Source organism: Protobothrops mucrosquamatus, unplaced genomic scaffold (genome assembly GCF_001527695.2).
Source record: "Protobothrops mucrosquamatus isolate PMUCROS unplaced genomic scaffold, P.Mucros_1.0 scaffold3, whole genome shotgun sequence".
NCBI classification, from domain to species: Eukaryota; Metazoa; Chordata; class Lepidosauria; order Squamata; family Viperidae; genus Protobothrops; species Protobothrops mucrosquamatus.
In genome coordinates this window covers 626,472-640,709 of record NW_015386390.1, presented here as the reverse complement: position 1 = coordinate 640,709, position 14,238 = coordinate 626,472, and the positions used below count along the sequence as shown (strand labels likewise).

Genomic DNA, 14,238 nt, shown 5'->3' with positions numbered 1-14,238 from the left:
TCTTTGAGACAGTGACAGTTGGCCCAAGATAAGGCACCACGTTTTATTGTGGTGATAGCATATATCAGTGATGGCGAACCTTTTAGAGACCGAGTGCCCCAAAATCAGCCCCACTTGCCCCTGCTCCACTCTAGCTCTGCCCCATCCCACCCTCTGCCCCGCTCTGCCCCCAGCCCAGCCCTACCCGCCCGCAGGGCCACCTACTGTCTCCACGGCCCGCCGCAGATTGCCCAGGTGACCCAGCAGTGTCATGGTGGCCATGCCCTCCGCCCGCACCCCGCAGCATCATCTGCGTGCGACGGGGCACAAGGGCGGAGTCTTGTCCCTGCTGCCCGGCTGCCATGTCCTTGGCTGCACTGCTTTGTGCCGGCTGTGCTCGGGGGCGACTCTCCTCTGGGGGGGCTGCTGGTGAGGAGGGGGTCATGGGGGGAGGTAAGGCTGGGGCGACGGCGTGAGTGCCCACAGAGAGGGCTCTGAGTGCTGCCTCTGGCACTCGTGCCATAGGTTCGCTACCACTGGCATATATGCTGATTTTAGGTAGTCCTCGATTTACAACTATTCATTTAGTGACCATTCAAAGTCACAAGTCTCTGAAAAAAGTGCCTTATGACCGTTTTTCCCACTTAACGACCGTCGCAGCATCCCCGCGGTCACGTGATCAAAATTCAGACGCTTGGCAACTGACTCGTATTTATGACGGTTGCAGCGTCCCGGGGTCATGTGATCCCCTTTTTGACAAGAAACGTCAAGGATGGGGGGGGGGGGAAAGCCAGATTCAATTAACAACCGTGTTAACTAACATCACAACCGCAGTCATTCACTTAACAAACGTGGCAAGCAAGGTTGTTAAAAACGGGGCAGAGTTCCCTTAACAACTGCCTTGCTTAGTACTGGAAACTTTGGGCTCAACTGTGGTAGTAATTCGAGGACTACCTGTGTTTGTAACTTCGGTTCCTGCATTTTTTCCCCTCATAGAATGGCATAAAGCTGGCCTTCTTTTTCCACAACCGGCACCGTTGTAGTTAAAGCCCGATTTTTGCCATTTTGGTTCAGCTCGCGCCTGCCCGTATCTACATTGCAGGACAGGAATAGAACAAAATTTGCGTCGAAGGAGGATCTTTTCCTTTTTCCTCCACTTTGCCCCCCCATTCCTGACCAGTCAGCCTTCCTCGTTGGCAGCAGCCAGTTGGCCTCTAGCGTGTCCGACGAATTGAGGGGCACCCTGCTTTAATTGTTGGCAGGAGCCAGTTGGTGATTTTTATTTATTTATTTATTTTTGACTTAATAATAATAATAAAGTTGGAAGGGACCTTGGAGGTCATCGAGTCCAACCCCCTGCTCAGGCAGGAACCCTACACCATTTCGGACAAATGGCTGTCCAGTCTCTTCTTAAAAACTTCCAGTGTTGGAGCATTCACCACTTCTTGCTGGGACCTGTCTCTCTGGAGGCCTGCTATGCATTAAAATATATTGATTAAATCCTACGTGTGGGAGGAGACATCTTTTGCCAGGGCACCTAACTAAGAAGAAACTACAATGATCACTCTGTGAATTGAAGAAAGATAATAATAATAATGATAAAGTTGGAAGGGACCTTGGAGGTCATCTAGTCCAACCCCCTGCTCAGGCAGGAACCCTACACCATTTCAGACAAATGGCTGTCCAGTCTCTTCTTAAAAACTTCCAGTGTTGGAGCATTCACTGCTTCTGGAGGCAGGTTGTTCCACTGGTTAATTGTTCTAACTGTCAGGAAGTTTCTCCTTAGTTCTAGGTTGCTTCTCTCCTTGATCAGTTTCCATCCGTTGCTTCTCGTCCCGCCTTCAGGCGCCTTGGAGAATAGCTTGACTCCCTCTTCTTTGGGGCAGCCCCTGAGATACTGGAACACGGCTATCATGTCCCCCCTCGTCCTTCTCTTCATTAAACTAGACATACCCAATTCCAGCAGCCTTTCCTTATATGTTTTAGCCTCCAGTCCCCTAATCATCTTTGTTGCTCTTGATCTGCAGTCCGGGCAGGCCGCTCGCCAAGTTGCGGAGCGGGTTTTCTCCTTTGTGAAAAAGAGTTGGCTGTCGACAGTTTGTTCGCTCTTTCGTGAGCATTAGTGAACATCTGACTGCACCAAGCTGGCTTTGGGCTCTGGGGCTGACCTTTTATAATGGCCACCACATTCCAGCCTTGGAGAAGTGCTAATGAGCACATCAAGGGGCAGTTGCCTGAAGACACTCATTTATTTAAAAAAAAAAATGAACTCAGTTATCTTTACCGATCTCTCTATCTACCTACCTACCTACCTACTTATGTATCTGTCTATTTGTCCATCTGTCTGTTTAATGATCTGTTATGGAGGAAAACCGGCTGTCTTCTAAAACGAAGTCTTAAATCCTTCCTCCTCCCCCCCCTTGTTTGGCTAAATAAACACCCAGCAGCCTGTTCTTGACAATGATAATAATACCAAACCCTAAAAATTTGGAGAAGACTCAAACTCTGCATATGGTAAACAAAATGGAGATTTAGTCTCCTGGGCTCTTTGCGATGGTGTTTAAGAAATGTGAATGAAATAGAAATACTTGACATCTTGGCAATATTATGTCTTTTAACATGTGCAAGTTCTCAGGATGAAGGAATTACAGACGCTCTTCCTTTCTCTTCCGGCCCCCCCTGGAAAATAAGGAGAGCTTCCTGAGCCGGTTTTGAGGGAAGTGATGGATTTAAAGTAATTTAAGGCAGCCCCCATGCTGTTAATAAAGTTGACTTAATTAAAATGCTTTGGTGGGGGAGAGATCTTATCCATTTTCGTTTCTCTTAGGGGAGCGTTAAGCCTTAAGTGTTGTGCCCAATCTGAAAAAAAATAAATCCTAATAACCGTAGTTTATATAGAATTAAACCAGATGCATACCGCAGAATATAAAATCATTGCAATAAAAAAAGATCTTCAGATTTGCTACTGTTAACATCAATAGAGATGCAGCCTGGATCCAATTGGAAATTGGATCTCATTATTTGGAGGGCGCCATTACAGGAAGTCCTCAGCTTATAGCCATTCGTTTAGTGACTATTCAAAGTTACAATGGCACTGAAACAAAGTTACTTATAACCATTTTTCACATGGCCGTTGCAGCATCCCCATGGTCACATGGTCAAAGTATCTAAGGCAGTGATGGCGAACCTTTTAGAGACCGAGTGCCCAAACTGCAACCCAAAACCCACTTGTGCATTGTCGGGTGCCGGGTGGGTGTGGCCCATTGGGTGGGTGTGGCCCATTGGGTGGGCGTGGCTGCGGTGGTAACGGCAGACTGGGTGGGACTAAAAAGTTCAATCAATCGATTCCAACTTTGCAAGATCTTTTTTTTCCCCGTGAGAAGTTGAAATTGACTGATTGATTGGACCTTTTTTTTTTTGTACACGGTGGCGGAGCCCTAAAGCGAAAAGGTTTTATAAAACCCAGCTGAAGGCCTAGGACTGGGGCGACGGCACGCATGCCCACAGAGAGGGCTCTGAGTGCCGCCTCTGGCACCCGTGCCATAGGTTCACCACCACTGATCTAAGGACTGTAGGCCAGGGGTCTTCAAACTCGCCCTTTTATGACTCGTGGACTTCAACTCCCAGAATTCCTTAGCCAGACACGCTGGCTGAGGAATTCTGGGAGTTGAAGTCCACGAGTCATAAAAGGGCCGAGTTTGAAGACCCCTGGTTTTAATGAATATTTGCCCTTCTCTCCTTTATCATCTAATTTGTCCCTTCATCCATAGGTTATTAAGGATCCTCCTCGGCTACAGCCTTCAGTTCCAATAGAGGTAAGCTTCCAAACTGCTCCGATGGCTTGCTGTTTACAAAAGTAGGTCACCATGTTGCCAGTGACTTAGAAATACAATTTAAGGTTGACACGATCTGATTCATTTGCCTCATGAAGGATCCCTCTGCTTTTCCCAGCCTGCAATAGTTGGCGATATAAATAAATGGTGAATTTGAAGGTGTGTAGGATGGGGGCACCAGGAGGAGAAAGAAGCAGAAATGAGTCAATTGTCTTCAAATAACCATTTTTATTTATTTATTTTTTCCTCATTCCCGGGACAGAGTATTAAGTGAGCCTGCTGTTCCCCATAATGTATATATCTGCCATAAGAGAACATGTCAGGAGTTCATGTTAACACATTTCAGCCATGTTTTTTACTGGGTTAGGGCCCAGTGTTTCTCAACTTTGACAATTTTAAGGCATGTGGACTTCAACTCCCAGAATTCCACAGCCAGCAACGCTGGCTGTGGAATTCTGGGAGTTGAAGTCCACATGCCTTAAAATTGTCAAAGTTGAGAAACACTGCGTTAGGCAGTTGTGGATCCAAACACACATGTGTGGAATCCTTTGATAAAGAGTAGACGTCTCGTATCAATACAGGATCTTTTGGGGAATTTTTTTTCCTCATGAAATGGAAGCATGGCCTCTTTAGCCATATTGAAGCCACTCTCTTTGGGATTGTTCATAAAATTGTGTGATCACATCCATCAACTTTAGCTGGATATCCAAACGGGTTAGCCATAAAGAAAAGGGGGGGGAGTTAGTCTGTTAAAGCACGGCATTCCCTTTTTATAGGGTACACTATGTTAGCTAGATTGGTTATCCCCCAAAGTGCACAAGTAAAAGTGTTGCTATGTGGCAACTCAACAAGAATTGGATTGTAATAAGCACTTCAAAATACATTCCACTGCAAATTGATTTTCCTTGCACGTAACCAAGATGCTCAGTTTATGCGTTCTGTGGCTGAGGATGCCAGCAAGTATAATTCACAGAATATCTTTACTCACTCCAACAAAGTGGTAATAATCTTCCGATCCGGCTGTATTAAGCGCCTTGCACATCTGTATTTTTGCTTCGGTGTTCTACTTGATAACCCCCCCGTTAGTTTTGCACTTTTTATTTTGGCTTTGTACATTCAGAGGTCCTAAAAGGGGTGTTAGGACGTACTTGCAGTGCAGCCTTAAGTTCAGTGTGATCATTCCAGAATTGTGATAATCCCTTCTTCCTTGGAAATGCAGAGAATCCTCTGTATTTCTTTAGGGAAAATGATAACGGCTATCAGCCGAAGTTGGCTAAGCATGTAAACCTGTGGTATTTTCCAGATGTGTTGATACTGCAGCTACATTCATAGAAAGACGACTTGGCCATAGTGGCAGAAGAAAATGGGACCTGTAGTGCCAACCCCTTTGGGGCAAGGCTGCAATGGGGTGTGTTTGAATACACACCCCAGTTCTTTTCCTCAGTACATTTTCTCTCTAAATCAGCTGGCAGGGAAGATTGGAAAAGATGTTGGCTTGCTAGGAGCCCTTCATTTCAAGCAAGGAGAAGATTAACAGGTCTTCCCACACCGCCTCTTGCTGGCCATCCCAGAGGAGACAGGAGTGACTAGTGGATTGCAATTTGTCCACCCCAGCATGCCCAGATTTGAATCGATAGGAAAGAATATTTGTAGTTCAGGACTGAATTGTGGGGTCTTGGGTGCTCTCTGAGCTTGGTGGCTTTCTTGCAGGCATTTTATTACCCTAACTAGGTAACATCATCAGTGCTGATGATGTTATTTAGTCTGGTAATGAAAGACTTGCAAGAAAACCACCAAGCTCAGAGACCAAATAGGACCCCAAGATAAGAACTGACTCAGCGATGCATGCTTTCTGTTCATTAGGAAAAAGAGTTGCATCAGCTGAAATATGCAGTATATTTTGCTAGGATTGCATCTTGAAAGGCTGGATGAGAAGAATAGACAGTAGATACATCTATCCATGGTAGTAGATATTGTATTTTTTAGGACACGGAGAAGCTTTCATTTTAGATACCTTGCTAAGAAGTATTTATTTATTATTATTTGTTAAATTTGTCTGCCGCCCCATATCTATATTACTTCGGAAAAAAATGTTTCTCTCCCATGGTGTCAGTGGGGGGAGAGGAGGGCCAGTTTGGTCTAGTGCAGGGGTAGGCAACCTTGGCTCTTTTATGACTCGTGGACTTCAACTCCCAGAATTCCTGAGCCAGCTGTGCTGGCTCAGGAATTCTGGGAGTTGAAGTCCACGAGTCATAAAAGAGCCAAGGTTGCCTACCCCTGGTCTAGTGGTTAAGGCACCAGGCTAGAAGACGGGAGATGGTGAGTTCTAGTCCCACCTTAGCCAGGAAAGCCAACTGGGTGACTTTGGGCCGATCACCAGGAGGTGGTGAGTTCTGATCCCACCTTAGCCATGAAAGCCAACTGGGTGACCTCTAACACAGTGCCTACAATATGCTGCCCATTCTGTAACCAGTGCAGCTACTAAACCAAAATTGCCGTCGGTTCTGGATTCATGGCCTTTTGCTGAAACGCTTGGGATTTTGTGTCATTCACCTTTTTCAAAAAAAAAAAAAAGTTCCCCCACTGTTTAAGGCTCTGCAGTTTTTTAACATGGTGGGAGTGGAGGACATGTTCTCTTGGGAAGAGGCTCCCTTTCAAAGGATCTCCTGAAGCAGGGACTGCTCACATAGGCATCAGCAGAAGTAACCCGAAGCTGGATATAATAACCCTTAACATTTATACACCAACTTGGGGATCAGTTGTCATCTGTTATTTTATCTGTCATGTTAAGCCATTAAGGTAGAAACCAAGGGTCATTGAGTTCTTGTCTCCTCTTAGGCATGAAGGCTGGTTGGTTGATTTTGGGCCAATCACCAGGTGACTGTGAATTCAAGTCCAACCTTAGACATGACAGCTGGCTGGTTGATTTTGGGCCAGTCACCAGAAGATGGTGAATTCTGGTCCAACCTTAAACATGAAAGCTGGCTGGCTGATTTTGGGCCAGTCACCAGGAAATGGTGAATTCTGGTCCCTCTTTAGCCATGAAAGCCAACTGGGTTACTTTGGGCCAATCACCAGGAGATGATGAGTTCTAGTCCCACCTTAGCCATGAAAGCCAACTGGGTTACTTTGGGCCAATCACTAGGAGATGGTGAGTTCTAGTCCCACCATAGCCATGAAAGCCAACTGGGTTACTTTGGGCCAATCACCAGGAGATGATGAGTTCTAGTCCCACCTCAGCTATGAAAGCCAACTAGGTTACTTTGGGCCAATCACCAGGAGATGAGTTCTAGTCCCTCCTTAGCCATGAAAGCCAACTGGGTTACTTTGGGCCAATCACCAGGAGATGATAAGTTCTAGTCCCACCTTAACCATGAAAGCCAACTGGGTTACTTTGGGCCAATCACCAGGAGATGGTGAGTTCTAGTCCTACCTTAGCCATGAAAGCCAACGGGGTGACTTTGAGCCAATCTCTCTCTCTCATCCCAACCAACCTCAAAGAGTTGTTGTTTGGGGGAAAATACGAAGAGGCAGGTGCGTTGGATATGTTTGCCACCTTGAGTTACTTGTAAAAATAATAAAGGCAGGACACAAATAAATAAATACAGAAGGTCAGCTTGATGGAGGCAGTGTCGCACCCTTATAATGCAAGCCTTCCCTCTGTTGTGCATGCATTGTACATCACACAAATGCCCCAAGAGGTGGAGCTTGTGTTGCAAGATCTTGCATTCATCATTTTGACAAAAGGGGGAACTGGGTCTGTGGATGCCTGTCTGGTGTCATCTAATGCATTCTCGGTGAATTACAAGGCACGTCTTTAATTATGAAATGGGCATTAGTTGAGGCAGACAAACTACCCTTCTTTTTTGAATAGAGAAATTTCACATTCTAGGACAGGGGTAGGCAACCTTGGCTCTTTTATGACTCGTGGACTTCAACTCCCAGAATTCCTGAGCCAGCATGGCTGGTTCAGGAATTCTGGGAGTTGAAGTCCACGAGTCATAAAAGAGCCAAGATTGCCTACCCGTTCTAGGAAGAAGGCATTAGCAAACCGCTTTCAGCGATTGATGAGAAAACTACAGAGATAACGTCTGTGTAGTCACCAGTCCTTCAGCTCAATCCGAAGGAGTCTTTACCAGTTTTTTTTTCTTAAAAAATAAATAAATTCAATATTCAGAAGGTTCACGAGAGCATTTCAAATAAGCTTTTTATAACCCGATGCACTCTTGATACGTTGGACTGCAAACCCCCAAGTTCCTAGCAAGAATGGCCATATGGACTGTGAATTTTGGAAGTTAAGTCCCTCAAATTAGAAGGGTAGCAGATTGTGGAAACTTTGTTGGTCCATAACTCATTTAGCTTCTGACACCGATTCTGCTGTATCTGCTGTAGATTTTTATGCCTTTGTTTGATGGAAGGGTTTTAAATCGTGAAAGTTTGTTAATGGCTATATTTAAGCTGTGTTAAATATGTTGACAATTTTGTTCAATTAGTTTGGGGGGAATGGTTTAATTCCAAAACCTCTTATCATGAAAAAAAAATCGAAATAAAATAATCAAGCAACAGGTTTTATCCTGTTTTTAGCTTGCAGTAGAACTAATATTTTATGCCATTCAAAATATATGTGTGGTATGTAAGAAGTTCCTCAACAAGCATTAATTTGACATTTATATTTTATGTCAGAGGTATAGCTTATTGTCCTTAATGCAAGTAGTCCTCTACTTACAACAGTTCTGTGATGACCCAGGGCACTGCACAGAGGCAATGCAGTCAGCTGGCAATTCAAACAGTTCTTTTATTGCTCCAAATTTTCCCCAAATGCTCCCACTTTTGCTGGCAAGCCTCCAACAAAAGAACACACACACACACACACCCTTTCAGTCAACTCTGGCTGAAAGTAGGTTCAAATACAGTCTGATTAGCATAAGAAAGTACTCAAGGCCATAAAGATAACAAGGAAGAAAACATAAACTTAAGGAGTCTGTTGGAATCCTAGCTTGCCTGAGCAGTTTTCAAAAGAGAGAATCCGAAATACAATCTGAGATCTTCAAACATTCAAGTAACGTGGTCAGTCAGTCCAATAGTCCGAGTTTCCAGGTTTCCAAACAGAAGTCACAGAACAGAAGATCAGCAACAATACACAACACTCCAAGGAATCAGCATTTGTTCCCGACAAGTGCCCCCTCCCCACAGCATCTCCTTAAATCTCAGTCTCCAGGTGTGCCTTGTGGAGAGGGGTGGGACGCTCTCCTCCCGAGTAGTTGAGCCTGCCTGCGTTGTTCCCTCCTTCTCTCCACTCTCCGTGCTCTAGGATCAGGTGGGGATGGCCTTTGCTCATCGCCTGAACTCTGTCTCTCCTGTTCCTCCTGTCCCACTCCTGAAGGGCCCTGGCCTGCCTCGGCCTGCTCTTCCCCACATTCCTCTGAAGCCACAGACCCTTCTCCCTCGACCTCCATAGGGTCCCATTCCAGTTCATTTTCCTCCACAGATTCAGGCTCAGACGGAGGCATGACAAGTTCATTTAGTGCAGACATGTCAAACTCGCGACGTCATGTAACGTATCGGAGCTTTTTCCCCATTGCCGGCAATGGGGTGGGCGCGGCTCCGGTATGATGAAACCGGCCCGCGGGCCGGCAGTTTGACACCCCTGATTTAGTGCCATCCGCAGTTACAATGGCACTGAAAAAAAATGATCCATTTTTTTCACACTTATGACCATTGCAGCATCCCCATGGTCATGTGATTTACATTTGGATGCTTGACCACTGGTTCATATTTATGACCCCTGCATTGTCCTGGGGTCACGTGATCATCTTTTACGACCTTCTGGCAAGCAACGTCAGTGGGGAAGCCAGATTCATTTAACAACCATGTTATTCATTTAACAGCTGCAGTGATTCACTTAACAACTGTGGCAAGAAAAGTCACAAAATGGGGCAAAAACTCACTCAATCAATTTTCTCGCTTAGCAACTTAAAGTCTTGGGCTCAATTATGGCTGTAAGTCAAGGACTACTTCTGTTTTCCTTGTCTTCTCGCCGTTTGGTCTCACATCACCTTTAGGAAAAAGTTGCCTGCGAGGAAGCTGGTTTTAGATATATATATGAGGAATTTTCTTTTTCAAAAATCTAAATTTATTCCCACTCCCCCCAAAAAATGTTCTTGGATTTTTTTCAGGAGGAAGAAGATCCGTTGCCTTCCAAAAAATGGCCGACAGTGGATGCTTCCTACTATGGCGGACGAGGAGTTGGTGGCATTAAAAGGATGGAGGTCAGTAGCGTGGAATTGAGCACTGCAGTAGGACATGTAATATCTCGTATGAGTTGAAGGGAGGGAGACAGCGTCATATTTTGGAAGGGAGTTGCTGACAGCTACCATGGTGCTGTGTTGCTGGACGTGAAGCTAAGCCAGAGCAACTGGGCTTCTACTTTGTTGGGGCAGCAGCTGAACCTTATGAATTGTTAGGTTGCATTGGTAATTATTGCAAAACATTGTGCAGCTTCCACGGAATCTGATGGGCTCGGAAGAACGTAAAATGTCAAGAGATGAAGCAACCTCTTTGGGGCTGTTGTATTATTGATTAATGATATGGTTTTATGATTATGAAGTACACTGCCTTGAGTACTTTTGCTAGAAAGCAGCTGTGACTTTGGGTTCTCCTCCAGGAATTGAGGTGGAATAGCAATTATAGCAAGGCCTGCAAAGTACGATGACCCCATTAGATCCACTGGGTGGTCCAGTGTTCTGTTTTTTTATTATTATTTTTTCCACTGATGTGAGAATCAGTCCTTACCTTCTCTCTACAGCAACTCTATGCTTGCTGTGCTCAGATTATTCTAACAGTATGAATAAATAACAATTGCTGACGTTATTTTTTTTATTGTTCTAAGACAGAGGTGGGGAACTGTGGCCCTTTTATGACTGGTGGACTTCAACTCCCAGAATTCTGGCTCAGGAATTCTGGGAGTTGAAGTCCACCAGTCATAAAGGGGCCATAGTTCCCCACCTCTGTTCTAAGATGAGATTGCCTTCAGCACTGCTTCTTCTTGTAGAAGTTTCATTTCAGAATCGGAAAGGGGAGATTTGAGGGTCAGAAGATATAGTTTGAAGAAAAGTGGATGAAGAGATCAATGTTCTTCTTTTCCATAAACTAATAACTCCCTTTTTATGGCCCTGTAATCACTTAATTCAGGGTAGAGTCGGCGCGACTGGATGGAGCTGAGCATTTACTGGCCGGATGCCCTTCCTGACACCTACATGGAGTTCAGAGCAAATATTTTTTTCTTTGTGCCCCAAGAGAGAATTTACCCAGGATTGAACTGGGTAAATTCTGGGAGGCGAGCATCTTCATCACTAGGCTACTCAATGAGTGGTATTGGTTGATGTATAAAAGAACACAGAAAAGACAGCATTTCTCCACACAGTGCATTAGCAATATGCTTGCAGGTGTAAATTTTATGTTTAACTTTAAAAAAGTTAAGTTCTGAGAGAGAACTAAGCTACGCAATCAGAGTTATGCATTTTCAAATATGAGTTGCTGTGGATTATCGTTGAGTTATTGCTTTTGTGCATCGTTCATTGATTTCATTGAGGCATGTGATTGGTCATTTGTAGAAACTGGATACAGCGACTGGATGAACTTTAGGTTATTCCAGCTTTTCTTAGCACTGAATGGTATCTCCAGTAGTGGCCAAAATTGTGGAAACCTTTTGGAAAAAGTGTACAGTAGAAATGCCACCTTTGGTTAAGTTTCCACCCATTTTTCTTCTAATTTCTTCATAACTGTAGCCTTGTTCACTTAATAATAGTATTTTGCATCGCTTTCTGGGCAACCAGTCAACTCTTTGCACCATTACTTTAATTTTATTCCGTTTTACAAGCTCACTAAATGAAAGAACACAAAAAAACCCAACCAACTTGATAGCGATCACCTAACACACTGACCAATGTCCTACTCTCAGCTTCAATACAGGACATCAATCACTGAACCCTACTGTGATCTAATTGGCTCATTGCCAAAACAAGATGACACCCGATTGGCTCTCTAAACACTCCTGCTCATTGGCTACCATCAGATGAAGGAAAGCTGCCTGATATCAACCTAAGCAAGTTGTGCTGCCTTTTTCTGGTTATTTGGCTATAGCTTTTCATAGAATACAGTACAGATAATTGAACAAACTTTGTTGCATTACATTCTTGATTAAATTATCTTTCCATTGATATATAATTTTATGGTACTACTCCAAAAACAAAGGGGTGTTATTAGCCATCAAACCTCAAAAAATACACTTTTCCCAAAAGGTTTCCACAATTTTGGCCACTACTGTATAAAAGATTAGAAGTCATTCTTCCTATGTTCCTACAGAAATCAGCTCTTAACCGGATTGGGTAAGATCTTGATAAGCTTTGATGTCAGTTTGGCCCATTGACTTTTTTTCAAAATGAGAATTGGACTATAAGGATGCCCTTGTAGGTTCCCTCCCCCAATAAATAGAACAATTTTGGCTCTCTTTTCATAGCTTAGGAAGAACTGATTCCATCATTTCATTAGGGCCCCAAATAACAGAAGCTTGTTTCAAGTAATGGAATGCCAAAGAGACAATAAGGCTTTTCAAGTCAATTTTAGTTATTTTTGGAAGAAAATATATATATAGCACTGTATGTGTATTCTCACTGTGTGCCAGCCAAGTGATGTTATAAGGGTGATATTTGTACTTGAAACGCAGCTGGAATACTTTTGAAATGATTCAATACTTTTTAAGTTCATGTAGCAGGCAGAGATAGGCAAGCTCTTAGCTCTTAGCTTCAGCTTCAGCTAGGCATGATAGTATGAGGATAGTGATCCATCCTTTCATGAGGATCATGAAAGGATGAGGATCATGAAAGGATGAGGATCATGAAAGGATGAGGATCATGAAAGGATGAGGATCATGAAAGGATGGTTGAAACCCCAAATAACCCTGACGCTCTCATTTCTTTGTGAATTGCTTCTTCCTTCTTTGGAGTTTGGGATTTTACAATTCCAATATACTGAGAAGGATGGTGGGGGAGCTCAAAGAGGAATGAAAGAGGGTATTACTACTACTACTACTACTACTACTACTACTACTACAACTATTATTATTATTATTATTATTATTATTATTATTATTATTATTATTATTATTATTTCTTCATTTTACAAATTTTTATTAATTTTCAAATAAACAAATTCTTAATACAAATATGGTGCACATCATTAAAAAGAAAAGAAAAAAACCCTATTGAATATCATATTTTCAGAGGTGATCGGCAGTCCCCCCCCTCCGCATCCACCCTCTCTTTCACCCTTCCTACCTACTTCCCTCTTCCTTTCCTCCCCTCCTACCCACACCTCTCTCCTCTTTCTCTTCCAACTATCCTACACATTCCACCTTCTTTTCCTCAACCTTCGGATGCAGTTTGGGGGTACTAGCCGACCACCTTCTCTTCACAAAGAAAAAATTACATTATTTCTCTATAACATATTAATACACCAAATTTTATAGAATGAAAGAGGGTATTACTACTACTACTACTACTACTACTACTACTACTACTGCTATTATTATTATTATTATTATTATTATTATTATTATTATTATTATTATTATTATTATTATTATTTCTTGATCAGCGCCCAGATGAGCATAGATTAGTTCCCAAGATTAACATCAGACCAACAATCAAGGAGTAAATAATATCTCAATTGAGGGACTGTCAAAAAGCTAACAGTAAACAGCCCAGCCAAGGCTACTCCCACCAACACTGACAGAGCAAGCCACTACACTATAAACGGAGAGCAAACCCCACTCCCTACTAGCATGGATGATGTTACCTAGTTCGGTAATGAAATGTCTGCAAGAAAACAACCAAGCTCAGAGAGCACCAAGGACCCCTCAGTTCAGCCCTGAGTTACAAGTATTCCCCTTTATTGGCACGTGGATTCCGAATGACAAGAAGAGCAAGCTTCTTGTGTTGAAGTGCACGGCCAGTCTGATACGGAGTCTTGCTTTCTTTAGGTCCGTTGGGGTGACAAAGGGTCAACTGAGGAAGGAGCCCGGCTAGAGAAAGCGAAGAATGCAGTGGTGAAACTCCCTGAGGAACTAGATGAGCCGGTTCTACCTAGAGCACCGAAATCAAAGGCTACCTCAATGCCCTCCCAGGAAAAATGGTACACTCCTATCAAGGTACTTGATAAATCCTTTATCATTGAATATCATGTTTGCTTTCTTTCTTTCTTTCTTCCTTCCTTCCTTCCTTCCTTCCCTCCCTCCCTCCCTCCCTCCCTCTTCTTTCTTTCTTTCTTTCTTTCCTTCCTCCCTCCCTCCCTCCCTCCCTCCCTCCCTCTTCCTTCCTTCCTTCCTTCCTTCCTTCCTTCCTTCCTTCCTTCCTTCCTTCCTTCCTTC

At 43.6% G+C, this 14,238-nt stretch overlaps 1 protein-coding gene across 1 annotated transcript in view; it reads left to right on the top strand.

The window, feature by feature from the left end:
* ANTXR2 (ANTXR cell adhesion molecule 2) overlaps positions 1-14,238 on the top strand; it is a 158,646-nt gene that overhangs the window by 84,773 nt on the left and 59,635 nt on the right. Inside the window, exons 13-15 of the mRNA XM_015832362.1 lie at positions 3,750-3,794; positions 9,989-10,081; positions 13,852-14,019. Of these exons, the coding sequence (XP_015687848.1) occupies positions 3,750-3,794; positions 9,989-10,081; positions 13,852-14,019 (306 nt within the window). The remainder of the gene's footprint in view (positions 1-3,749; positions 3,795-9,988; positions 10,082-13,851; positions 14,020-14,238) is intronic.